This window comes from Lissotriton vulgaris, chromosome 8, assembly GCF_964263255.1.
Source record: "Lissotriton vulgaris chromosome 8, aLisVul1.2, whole genome shotgun sequence".
NCBI classification, from domain to species: Eukaryota; Metazoa; Chordata; class Amphibia; order Caudata; family Salamandridae; genus Lissotriton; species Lissotriton vulgaris.
The window spans coordinates 716,258,395-716,272,081 of record NC_141696.1 but is presented as its reverse complement, the minus strand read 5'-3'; the positions used below and the strand labels follow the sequence as shown (position 1 = coordinate 716,272,081).

The window sequence follows — 13,687 nt, the reverse complement described above, 5'->3', positions numbered from 1 at the left end:
CATCGATGAATCTGAAAACAGCATATGAATAATAAACCACAACAGGCATCCCTCATCTCACATGGTTTCGGTAGTTATGTATCATAGCAACCTCAATACATGCCTCAAAATCTGATTTTTTTACCTGCATGATGAAAGATTTTGGAGCTTTCTCTCGGGCACTTCGAAATGTTTCCAGCTAAAACAAACCTCAGGTGAAGTACCCTGTATTGAAACCTGCTTTATCTAACACCACGAATGCCTCTTGCTCGTTGCTCTTGATTTGAAAAACTATAATCATTGGCATAGTAATGACTATTTCATATCTTGTACATCAAATCAGGGAAGAAGAAAAGCCCAGTTTTTCAGAATTTCAAAGCCCTAAAACGCAAGAGTTCCCGAAACCCAGCCGATTCATGAGACAGCCGTTTAGAAGGGGTATTGGGCGATTTCATATGGTAAGTTGAACTGCAGCTTTCCTAAATTAAAGCAATCATACACCTGCATTCTTCGTCGGTAATGTGGAGTCTAAGCTAGTGAGTTTTATGAAAATTCGAAATGTCAAAGTGTGTGTGTGTGTGTATATATATATATATATATATATATATATATATATATATATATATATATATATATATAGTATAATATTGCGGTAAGAGTCCCCGATGGAGAAGAAAAATCGACTTACCTATCTATACATATTGCTAAGGATGTTTGCTCTACTTTAAAAACAGTCGTTGACAAATCGACATGACCAAAATGTGCCTCGTACAAAACTTTTTCATCTTCAATGGCGTTATCTACCATCAGGTCAGAGGTGTGGCGATGGGGACCTGTTTCTCACCTAGCTACGCGTGTTTACACGTTGGGCTATGGGAGGAACAGGTCCTAGTCGGCCAACACCACAATCTTATTTCCAACAACATTGCATTGTACCTACGTTACATTGATGATGTATTTCTTGTTTGGAAGGGCAGTGTTGACAGTGCCAGAGCCTTTGTTGAAATGATTACTGTGAATACCATCAATCTTAATTTCACTTCTAATATGAGTTCCATTTCTATTTGTTTTTTGGATGTTGAGGTTTTTGTAGATGGCAATTGTTAGAACCGGCTGTCTCTAGTTGGCAGAGGTATACACTTCTGACAAATAGGGACACACCTTTTCTAGTCAGGGCAAGCGGATCACACCCTTCGATAACCCCTGCTCACCCCCTTGGTAGCTTGGCAGAGCAGACAGGCTTATCTCAGAGGCTGTGTGTTAAGCATTTATGACCACATACAGTAATAAAGTGAATACACTACAAATGGACACAACACAGTAGTATTATAAAAATAAGTATATTTTTATATAAGGCTTAGCACAAGACCAAATAACGACAAAAATGTACACAATCTTAATAAATACTCTGGGAAGGGAAATAGGATAGTTCAAAGGTAGTTTCTTCTTTAGCACAAAAGTCTTTAGTATCAAGCAAATCTTCTTCTTGGCAATACAGTTCTTAGCAACAGGGTAACCCACACGGGGGCTACACGACGTCGAGGCAAAGTTAATCCCAAGGTTCGGCGTCGACCGCGAGGAGCGCTACGTCGAGCCCGGAGTCACACGGACCCCCAACAACACAGTACCTTTGGAAAATGAAGCACACAATGATCAGCGGCGTCGAGCAATCCGGCATCGCGTCTTCGGTGTCGATCAGGCCTCAGCAGGCGTCGTCGCTGATGATGCGGTTGCACAGAGTGAGCAGCGCTCACGGCGTCGAGAGGGCACACGGTTGATGCGATCAGCTGCGGTGCGAACACGAGGTCCCTTGGAGCTGGAGCCGTACTCCCACTCACTGGCGTTGCTGCTGGCGTCGGTCGGGCCCGGCGGCCGGTCGTCGAGGAAGCGGGACACTGGGGCCGTTACCCACTATGTCGAGCTGGATTCGGCGAGGTTGCCGGCTCTTTCAGAGGTGCTGGATTCACAGGTTCCAGCAAATAGCACTTTTAGCAGGTGAAGTCCTTTAGCCCTGTGACTTCAGCAGGAGACTGGCACTCTTCCAGTCCTTGGAGATTTTCTTAGCAAGCGTGAGAGTACACACACAGTTCCTCTCTCCTGGTTCCTTGGCAAAAATAAAGAAGCACTGCAGGATTCCCCCCAGCAAACAGCACACTGGCAGAAGGGGTAGGCAAGTCCTCAGATCAGCAGGCCTCTTGTCCTTGGTTACAGGGTTCCTTGTCAGAAGTGATCTAAATTCTTGGTTATGGGGTCCTTCTCTTATACCCCTTTTCGGCTTTGATCCCTTTGTCCATGCAGGGGAATTTCCCAACATCCTGGGTCTGTTGTGGGTGGAGCCAGGCAGAAGCACCTGGCCTATTCACTGAGCAGGGCTGGGTCCTCAGACGCCCAGCAGGAGGTGGAGCCAGCATTGACACTGGCAGGAGCAGAGCTATCGACCTCCTGGCAGGAGGTGGGGCTAGGATCGTCAATGGCAGGCACAGAGCCATCAGCCGCTTGGCAGGAGGTGGAGCCAGCATTGTATCAGGCAGGGCAGGCTATCAGCAACTACTCTCCCCCTACTCTCAACGCAAATGTCCCACTCATCCCACACTGACTCATCCAGACCTCTTGGAGCCACCCAGCTCCTGTCACACACACGCAAGACCAGTAGAAACCAGATATGGTTAGACAAGAAAATAGACACTTTCTAAAAGTGCTATTTTCGAACCCAGAGTCCAAAAACCATCCATACCAACGGATGCGTAATTAAACCCCGAGTTCAGGGATACCAAACTCGACATTGCACCACGCTCCCCGAGCCAACTAGGATCATAGCATTAATAATCCCGGCGGCCCATTCTAACTACTGGAGAGCAGGCTACCTTGCAATAGTGAAGAACGAAGATGGCTGTAATTCACTATTAGGACATGTCAACTTGGTCAGGCATGTCCTACCTTATACTTACAATGCACCCTGCCGTGGGCCTACTGTAGGGGTGACTAACATGAAGTCAAGGGAAGGTTTGAGGGGCTGGCAAGTAGGTATACTTGCGCAGCCTGCGTGACAGCACTAGGCTGCACGTGGGTCTCGCAATGATCGACCCGTAGACATTCTTTTACGAGGCCGCTCCTGTGGGTGGCACAACACGTGCTGCAAGCCCACGAGCGGCATTTGTATTTACAAGCCCCGCCACTCCTGGTGCACTAGACGAGGGACTGACAGTAAACCAAATAAGCCAAACATGGATACACTAGATACAACAATTTAACATAGGGAGCACTTGCGCTGTGGCACTGATCAGCAGTGACACCGCGCCCAAAGCATATACCAGCAAAACATCGAAAAACAGTGGAGGCAAACAGAAAAAATGGAGGAGAGACTCAAGCCAATGATGTCAGGTCTAACACGTGTCCCCTCCAGCTGAAATGTGGGGAGAACTACCCTTGACCTAGGGAGTCCTCATCACTAAGGCGGAAAAATCTGGACAGACCATCAGCATTGGCGTGATCTGTACCAGGGCGGTGTTCCACCGTAAAGTCCATCCCCTGTAGAGAAATGGACCACCTCAACAGTTTCGGATTCTCACCCCTCATCTGCATCAACCATCGGAGGGGCCTGTGGTCTGTCTGAACCCGGAAGTGAGTCCCAAACAGGTAGGGTCTTAGCTTCTTCAGCGCCCAGACCACAGCAAATGCTTCTCTCTCTATCGCACTCCACCTCGTTTCCCTGGGAAGTAACCTCCTACTGATGAAGGCTACAGGCAAGTCTCGGCCCTCTTCATTCACCTGAGCTAGAACAGCCCCCACGCCATGCTCTGAAGCGTCCGTCTGGACAATAAATTCTTTCGAAAAGTCGGGTGCCTGGAGTATAGGTGCTGTGCACATTGCAGTTTTCAGGGTGTCGAAGGCCGTTTGACAGGCATCAGTCCAGATCACGTTTCGTGGCTGCTTCCTGGAAGTCAGCGAAGTCAAGGGGTGCACAATGTTACCGTAATCCTTGACAAACCTCCTGTAGTAACCCGTGAGTCCTAAGAAGGCTCTCACCTGCGTTTGGGTTTTGGGCGGCGCCCAAGCCAGGATGGTATCAATCTTGGGTTGCAGAGGGGCAACCTTGCCGCTCCCTACTTGGTGCCCCAAGTACACCACCGAACCCTGCCCAATCTGGCACTTACTGGCTTTGATTGTGAGGCCTGCTCCGCGCAGGGCCAACAACACTTCCTGGAGGTGGCGCAAGTGTTCCTCCCAGCTGGCGCTGAACACTGCGATGTCGTCCAGGTAGGCGGCACTGAAATCCTCCAGTCCAGCCAAGACCTGGTTGACCAACCTCTGGAAGGTGGCAGGGGCATTCTTCATCCCAAAGGGCATCACCCGGAACTGGTATAGCCCATCTGGTGTGGAGAATGCGGACCTCTCCTTTGCCCCATCAGTCAAGGCGATCTGCCAGTACCCAGACGTTAGATCAAACGTACTGAGGTACTGGGCAGCCCCCAACCGATCGATGAGCTCATCAGCTCTGGGGATGGGGTGCGCGTCAGTCTTCGTGACCGAATTGAGTCCTCGGTAATCCACGTAGAACCGGAGTTCTGGTGAAGCACCAGGCGCTGCAGCCTTCGGGACCAAGACCACTGGGCTGGCCCAAGGACTGCTAGAGGACTCAATCACCCCTAACGCAAACATTTTGGAGACCTCCTCAATGTATGCTCTAACCTTGTCAGTCACCCTGTAAGCCTTGTGCTTCACAGGAGGGCTGTCTCCGGTGTCAACGTCATGGACACACCAATGAGTGACACCCGGAACCAAGGAAAACAGATCCGGGAATTGTCCCAACAGGTGGCGACAATCCTGTTTCTGCTCAAGGGTCAGTGTGTCAGAGAGGACCACACCATCCACTGACCCGTCTTGCTCTTTAGCACACAGGAGGTCAGGAAGAGGCTCACTCTCCTCCTCCATTCCAGCATCTGTAGCTAGGAGCATGCCCACTTCGGACCTCTCTAAGTGGGGCTTCAAACGGTTGACATGCAGAACCCGCAAGGGGTTCCTGAGAGATTTCAAGTCCACCAAGTAGGTGACATCGCTCTTCTTCTCCACAACCTTAAACGGTCCAGTCCACCTGTCCTTGAGCGCACAAGGTTCCACAGGGGACATGACCCACACTTCCTGACCAGGCTGAAGCTCTACCAGAGTGGCATTCCGGTCGTACCATCGCTTCATCTCCTCCTGGCTGACCTCCAGATTTGCCTGAGCAAGTTCTCTGAAGCGCCGAGTCTGGTTCCGAAAGGCCAGCATGTAGCTGTATACATCCTGGGGAGGTTTCCTGGGAGATTGCTCCCAGCCTTCCTTGACCAGACTCAAAGGCCCTCTTACCGGGTGACCGTACAAAAGCTCAAAGGGGCTGAACCCTAGAGACTTTTGCGGCACCTCTCGGTAAGCAAACAACAGGCATGGCAAGAGGACGTCCCATTTCCGCCTCATTGGTTCTTCAAGACCCATGATCATGCCTTTAAGGGTCCGGTTGAATCTCTCAACCAGCCCATTTCCTTGAGGGTGGTAAGGAGTGGTGAACTTGTAGGTTACTCCACACTCCTTCCACAGGGACTTCATATAGTTCGAAATGAAGTTGGTGCCCCGGTCTGACACCACCTCTCTGGGGAACCCCATCCGGGAGAAAACACCCATCAGTGCCCATCCCACCACGGGGGCCGTCACTGTTCGGAGAGGGATGGCTTCCGGGTACCGTGTGGCATGGTCCACCAAGACCAGGATGAACCTGTTGCCCAGGGCTGTCTTGGGGTCCAGGGGCCCAACAATGTCAATGCCCACCCGGTCAAAGGGGGTACTGACCACTGGTAAAGGTTGGAGGGGAGCCTTCTGCTTCCTTCCGCTTTTCCCACTTGCCTGGCAAGTGTGACAAGTCTTGCAATGGATGTCTACATCCCTTCGCATCTGAGGCCAATAAAAATGGGTGACAAGCCTGTCATAGGTCTTGTCCTGCCCCAGATGTCCAGCTAACGGAACGTCATGAGCCAAACCCAGTAGGAAGGCTCTAAAGTGCTGGGGTACCACCAGCACACGGGCTGACCCAGGCTCAGCAGCCTTAGGCTCGCTATACAGGAGGTCGTTCTCCCAGTACACAAAATGTGACCCTGACTGATCACCTGAGGATTGGGCTGAGGCCTGCTGCCTCATGCCCACAAGAGAAGGGCACACCTTCTGTTCAGCACAGAATTCCTCCCTGGAGGGACCACCATCCTGCTGCCAATGAGTCAGCTCGGGCAGGTCTCCCAGTTCGGCAATTTGTTCCCCTGTGGGCTCCAGGGCATCCCCCTCAGGGTCTACCTCTTCCTGGACCACGGGAACTACGGGGCCGGTTTCCCGCGCCTCCTGCCTCTTCTCTTCACAGCTGGGTCCTGGGCCGTATTTTCAGGCTCCGGGACCCCATCAACACCCTTACTTGCTGTCATCGATCGAGTGGTTGCACACACCCACTCTGGCACGCCCAACATTTTCAAGTGCGCCTCTCCCTCCACCTTCGCCCAAGGGGAGTCTTCTAAATCATTGCCCAGGAGACAATCGACAGGCATGGCGGGCCTCACAGCAACCTGAAGAGTACCTGAAACTCCCCCCCATTCAAAGGAAACCTGAGCTACCTCACACTCTTTCTGGGAGTTGTCGGCAGCTATCACGGGGTAGAATGCGTGGGGAACCACCTGCTCTCTGGACACCAAGTGACACTTGACAGCGGTCACACTCGCTCCTTTGTCTCTGAGAGCTTCCACTCTATGGCCATTAATGGTCACCCACTGCCTATATTTACTAGTGTTACTAGGCAGCGGGGGTGGAGGGACCATTTGCATGTCTCCTAGCGAGACCAGGGACATCTCTGCGGGACCCCTCCCACCATGGACAACCATCTCCTCCCCTCCCAGGGCTACACTCGCCAACTGACGGGGGGTGCACTCGGCGGTGCATTCGATTTCTTCATGGGACACTGGGGATCGTAATACCGGTGTCCCACCTGCCCACAAGTGTAGCAGGTTAGGGGGCCCCTATGAACAGGTTTACTCGTCGGGCCCCTGGCTTCTTCTCAGGGGGAGGCTGGGAACCTTTCCCTTGGTCCCCTTGGGGATTACTTTGGGGCCCTTTCTGGGACTCCTTCTGTTTACCCTTGTCCCCCCCACTCTTCTGCTGGGGACCCTGCCCACCTTTGGCTGAGTCTCCCACTGGACCCTTGTGGACCCTGGTACTGACCCAGCGGTCCGCCTCCTCAGCAAGTTTTCTAGGGTTAGATATCTTGCTATCAATCCGGTGCTGGCGCAGCTCTGGAAAACAGTTATTAGACAAATGCTCCCAAGCAAACAAATCGTAAAGAGCTTCATAACTTTCCACTTTGCTGCCCTTTACCCAACCATCCATGGCTCTTCAAAAATAAGACACATATTCAACCCACGTCGTACCAGGCAACTTCTTACATTCTCTAAAAGCTTGTCTGTACTTCTCGGGGGTTAGGCCATACCGCAACATTAAAGCATCTTTCATATGAGTATACGACATCCTATCCGCAACAAGCATGTCTAACAGGGTATCTCTCCCCTCATTCACAAAGCGACCCCACAACCCCGCTCCCCAATTCTTCTCAGGGACCTGGTGGGCCAACAATGCTAACTCATATGCTTTAAACCACTGACCAATATCTTCGGTCCTATGATAATCTTTTATCACATCTTTGGGAAAGTAAAACTTACTTTCTGCAGGCCCAGATGGAATGCTGCCACCAGAGGGATTCAATTCTAACTTCTTAGCTTGGATCTCCAACTCCCTCAACTTGGTATCACGCTCCAAAGCTAACTTCTCTCTTTCAAAATCTAACCTTTTGGTCTCCAAATCAGCTTCTCTTCTACCTCTTGCATTTTCTAACTCCAACTGCCCATTTATCTTTAGCCTTGCCATTTCCATGTTGTATGCACGCTCCTTCGCCCTTTCTTCTCGTTCTTCAGGGGAAAGACCTTTGGAGGAAATACTGCTTCCGGGAGAGGACTCAGGCCCATTCGCTGGCGCCTCCTCATCCCCTTCCACTGGCGGTACCACCACCGGATCAGTGGGATCTCTGGATTCCAACCAGGCCTCCAAAGCTTTGAGATATTCCTCCTTCAATGTGATGCCTTTGGTAGGAACTTTAAACTGCTTGCAGAAGGATTTCAGTTTCTTCAAGCCGTAGTCGTTTATCTTCGCTCTGTCGAATTCCTCCACAACAACAACAGGGGTAGTGACTCCGTTGTCACTCATGGTCAAAACTGGCAGTGTTCAAAAAATCAAGCTTCAGAAAAGCGGAGAACCAAAAATAGGATCCTTCCCGATTAGATTGTGACTGCGCTATGGTCTGCTTTCACTACGTAGCGTACACTAATCACTGCACATGAGTCATAAATGCAAGGTCCAAATCCTCACCGCTGCATCCAATGTTAGAACCGGCTGTCTCTAGTTGGCAGAGGTATACACTTCTGACAAATAGGGACACACCTTTTCTAGTCAGGGCAAGGGGATCACACCCTTCGATAACCCCTGCTCACCCCCTTGGTAGCTTTGCAGTGCAGACAGGCTTATCTCAGAGGCTGTGTGTTAAGCATTTATGACCACATACAGTAATAAAGTGAATACACTACAAATGGACACGACACAGTAGTATTATAAAAATAAGTATATTTTTATATAAGGCTTAGCACAAGACCAAATAACGACAAAAATGTACACAATCTTAATAAATACTCTGGGAAGGGAAATAGGATAGTTCAAAGGTAGTTTCTTCTTTAGCACAAAAGTCTTTAGTATCAAGCAAATCTTCTTCTTGGCAATACAGTTCTTAGCAACAGGGTAACCCACACGGGGGCTACACGACGTCGAGGCAAAGTTAATCCCACGGTTCGGCGTCGACCGCGAGGAGCGCTACGTCGAGCCCGGAGTCACACGGACCCCCAACAACACAGTACCTTTGGAAAATGAAGCACACGATCAGCGGCGTCGAGCAATCCGGCGTCGCGTCTTCGGTGTCGATCAGGCCTCAGCAGGCGTCGTCGCTGATGATGCGGTTGCACAGAGTGAGCAGCGCTCACGGCGTCGAGAGGGCACACGGTTGATGCGATCAGCAGCGGTGCGGGCACGAGGTCCCTTGGAGCTGGAGCCGTACTCCCACTCACTGGCGTTGCTGCTGGCGTCGGTCGGGCCCGGCGGCCGGTCGTCGAGGAAGCGGGACACTGGGGCCGTTACCCACTATGTCGAGCTGGATTCGGCGACGTCCGTCGGCGTCGAGGTTGCCGGCTCTTTCAGAGGTGCTGGATTCACAGGTTCCAGCAAATAGCACTTTTAGCAGGTGAAGTCCTTTAGCCCTGTGACTTCAGCAGGAGACTGGCACTCTTCCAGTCCTTGGAGATTTTCTTAGCAAGCGTGAGAGTACACACACAGTTCCTCTCTCCTGGTTCCTTGGCAAAAATAAAGAAGCACTGCAGGATTCCCCCCAGCAAACAGCACACTGGCAGAAGGGGTAGGCAAGTCCTCAGATCAGCAGGCCTCTTGCTGACGGTGTTAGGTAGGATTGCTCTGTTGAAAATGGTAGCGCTCCCACGACTCCTGTATTATTTTCGAACGCTGCCCGTTTGGATTCCTCAGAGGATCTTTCGGGACTTGCGGACGATGGTTATTGACTTCCTTTGGGAGCATGGCCGCCGTAGAGTGGCACTTAACACGTTGCTTCGCCCCAAGATTGAGGGGGGAATGGCCGTCCCTGATTTTGAGTTGTATTACCTGGCGGCGCAGCTTCAGGTTCTTACACAGCACGTGGCTAATGTGTTCAGAGGGCCGGAGTGCGACCGAGAGTTGGGGATACAACGCCATGTCCTTGCCTATATCGTTATGCAGCAGAAATTGGAGCTGCGAGGCCTCACTATGGAGGAGCGGACGCTCAGGTAGTGCTGGCAGAGGAGTCTGAGGAGGGCGAAGGCGGCCCGACCGTATGCGCCGGAGATACCGATAGGCATGTTGACTGCACTGCCGCACGGGGGCGATTGGTCCCCACTGTCGGAATGGGAAGAGTTGGGACTGCAAGTGGTGGGGGACCTGTATGTTGACGGGACCTTGGTGCCCTTTGGGGTACTGCAGGAACAGTTTGGGTTGCCGGAGGGGAGCTTCCTTTTGCATGCGGCGGTGGTGGCGGCCGTTCAGAAACACTGGAAAGGGGGGCTCATTGAACCAGACACGACTATGGCATGTCAGTACGTAGTGAGGGCCGCTGGCACCTTTAAGGCGGTGACCTGCCTACATAATAGGATGCTGCATGAGGGGCTGGAGCCGCTCCTGGGGCTGAAAGCGAAATGGGAGGCGAGCGTAGGTAGGCCTATTCCGGACACGGTGTGGAGCCATATTCTTAGGCGCACGTGGAAGGGCACGAGGAACGCGCGCTTCCAGCAGGTGCACTTCTTTGTCTTACATAGGGCCTACTTGACTCCGGAGAAGATCAAACGGTACTTCCAGGTACAGGAAGCGCGGTGCCCGAGGTGTTCGGCGCTGGAGGCAGATATGGATCACCTGCTCTGGGGCTGCCCGAAACTAGACGCTTACTGGGCGGAGGTAAGGGAACTTCTTAATGCAGTGACTGATAGGGAGGTGGAGTTTGATATGGCGGCGTGTTTGTTGCTCTGGTTCCCACACACCAAACACACTAAGGTGACAAGCAAGTTTATTGACCTAGGGTTAATACTGGCGCAGCGAGAGATTACTTGGCACTGGAAGTCCAGGGAGGGACCGTCTGTGAGGAGGTGGACGAATGACTTGTTGAGGTGGTCCGAGTGCGAGAGTGTGCTCCGAATGAGGCAGGCTGTCAAGCTTGATAATGAAAAGACCTTGGAATCGGTGCATGCATGGGAATTGATAGTGCAGGCTTTGCGTGATTCATTGGTGGAGGATGAGGACTGAATGGATAGGACTCAAGGACACCGCGAGGCCTACGGGCACGGAGGTATCAGCGGATCTGTAGTGAGACCCAAGCAATAGTCAGGAACATGGCACACACCATTAGCGGTTGCAAGTGGGGTGGGACTAGGGGTTGTTGAGGGGTGGGCTAGGAACCGGAGGCAGGCTGGATACGGCAACGATTCTGGATTGGGACTGCTCACTGGGTCTGTGGAGAGTGGGTGGATAGCGGGGGGCAGCAGGGGAGCATGAGACAGACGTGACGAGGCCCTCGTAGGGAACGGGGAACGGGACTGCAGCGGCTCCGTAGCACTGAACTGGTGGACTAGGATGGCTGATGTTGGGGATAGGTTAGGGGTGTGGGGGGGTAAAATGCAGATACGTAAAGGGATTTCGACCATTGTCCCTCAGGGACGCTCACCATGATGTCTTGCTACTAACTGGGACACTGTGCCGCCCGGCCTCCGGGATGCGGGCTGAATGGCTGTGTATGATCTGAGCTCATATGATTGATGTGGGGAGGCACCATGGGTGTACTGGTTGAGCAATTGTATGCAATGGTTTCTAATTCTGCAATAAAAACATATTTAAAAAAAACAAATCAGCAGGCCTCTTGTCCTTGGTTACAGGGTTCCTTGTCAGAAGTGATCTAAATTCTTGGTTCAGGGGTCCTTCTCTTATACCCCTTTTCGGCTTTGATCCCTTTGTCCATGCAGGGGAATTTCCCAACATCCTGGGTCTGTTGTGGGTGGAGCCAGGCAGAAGCACCTGGCCTATTCACTGAGCAGGGCTGGGTCCTCAGACGCCCAGCAGGAGGTGGAGCCAGCATTGACACTGGCAGGAGCAGAGCTATCGGCCTCCTGGCAGGAGGTGGGGCTATGATCGTCCATGGCAGGCACAGAGCCATCAGCCGCTTGGCAGGAGGTGGAGCCAGCATTGTATCAGGCAGGGCAGGCTATCAGCAACTACTCTCCCCCTACTCTCAACGCAAATGTCCCACTCATCCCACACTGACTCATCCAGACCTCTTAGAGCCACCCAGCTCCTGTCACACACACGCAAGACCAGCAGAAACCAGATATGGTTAGACAAGAAAATAGACACTTTCTAAAAGTGCTATTTTCGAACCCAGAGTCCAAAAACCATCCATACCAACGGATGCGTAATTAAACCCCGAGTTCAGGGATACCAAACTCGACATTGCACCACGCTCCCCGAGCCAACTAGGATCATAGCATTAATAATCCCGGCGGCCCATTCTAACTACTGGAGAGCAGGCTACCTTGCAATAGTGAAGAACGAAGATGGCTGTAATTCACTATTAGGACATGCCAACTTGGTCAGGCGTGTCCTACCTTATACTTACAATGCACCCTGCCCGTGGGCCTACTGTAGGGGTGACTAACATGAAGTCAAGGGAAGGTTTGAGGGGCTGGCAAGTAGGTATACTTGCGCAGCCTGCGTGACAGCACTAGGCTGCACGTGGGTCTCGCAATGATCGACCCGTAGACATTCTTTTACGAGGCCGCTCCTGTGGGTGGCACAACACGTGCTGCAAGCCCACGAGCGGCATTTGTATTTACAAGCCCCGGCACTCCTGGTGCACTAGACGAGGGACTGACAGTAAACCAAATAAGCCAAACATGGATACACTAGATACAACAATTTAACATAGGGAGCACTTGCGCTGTGGCACTGATCAGCAGTGACACCGCGCCCAAAGCATATACCAGCAAAACATCGAAAAACAGTGGAGGCAAACAGAAAAAATGGAGGAGAGACTCAAGCCAATGATGTCAGGTCTAACAGCAATACTTTGGGTACGAGACTGTACAGGAAACCAAGTGCTGGCAATACCATATTGCATTCAAATAGTCAGCACCCAGCCCATTTGATTCGGAGCATTCCTTTCGGGGACATGTTCCGGATCAAAAGAATCTGCAGTACTGATGCTGAATGTGCGGCCGCACAAGAGGCATGCAGATTACGTTTTCTAGCTAGAGGCTATTCCAATGCCAGTGTCATAAAAGCAATTCAGCATTCAAATTCGGTTAGCAGACAGGAAGCCTTAATTCCAAAGGATAGAACCATCCTTACAGATGATCCTTTGGCAGTAGGGGTCCAAACAGCTACCCCACAAGTCATTTTGACTTACAATCGACAGCATGGGGCCCTTCGGAAAATTCTACATAAGAACTGGAATTTAGTACATAGTGACCCTGTCATCGGGCACAAAGTGAGTAATAAACCGGTGCTCACTTTTCGAAAATCCCCTTCCATGTCCAAAGTATTGGTTAACAACACCCTGGAACCGAGGGCTTCCAACACTTGGATGGCACTCAAGAAGGGCTTCAAAACCTGTCCGCAATGCAAAGCCTGCCATTTCGGTAGCAATAGGACTCATTTTAAAAGCCCTTTTCGTGAAAATCCCATTGCCATTTCCAAGTGGCTTACCTACAAAACCGAATACGTCATCTATGTGTTGGAGTGTCCGCGTGGACTTCAATATGTGGGCAGTACCAAACTGCCCGCCCACAAACGGATACTCCAACACATACGTGCAATTTCGGGTCACGATCAAAACTATCCGGTTGCCAGGCATTTTCAGGATAAACATCAAGGCATACCTGATCAGCTCCAGTATTTTTTAATTGACTCAGTGGAGGTCTTGAGGAGAGGAGGACACCGTGAGGCCAAACTCCGTCTCCTTGAAACCAGATATATACTGGAGCTCAATACAAAGAATCCTAACGGATTAAATGACAGG

At 51.4% G+C, this 13,687-nt stretch overlaps 1 protein-coding gene across 2 annotated transcripts in view; it reads left to right on the top strand.

The window, feature by feature from the left end:
* Positions 1-13,687, top strand: part of BCLAF3 (BCLAF1 and THRAP3 family member 3) — a 703,357-nt gene that overhangs the window by 491,408 nt on the left and 198,262 nt on the right. For both annotated transcript variants that reach the window (XM_086934591.1, XM_086934592.1), the window contains exon 10: positions 323-437. In XM_086934591.1, coding sequence (XP_086790717.1) covers positions 323-437 — 115 coding nt within the window. The remainder of the gene's footprint in view (positions 1-322; positions 438-13,687) is intronic.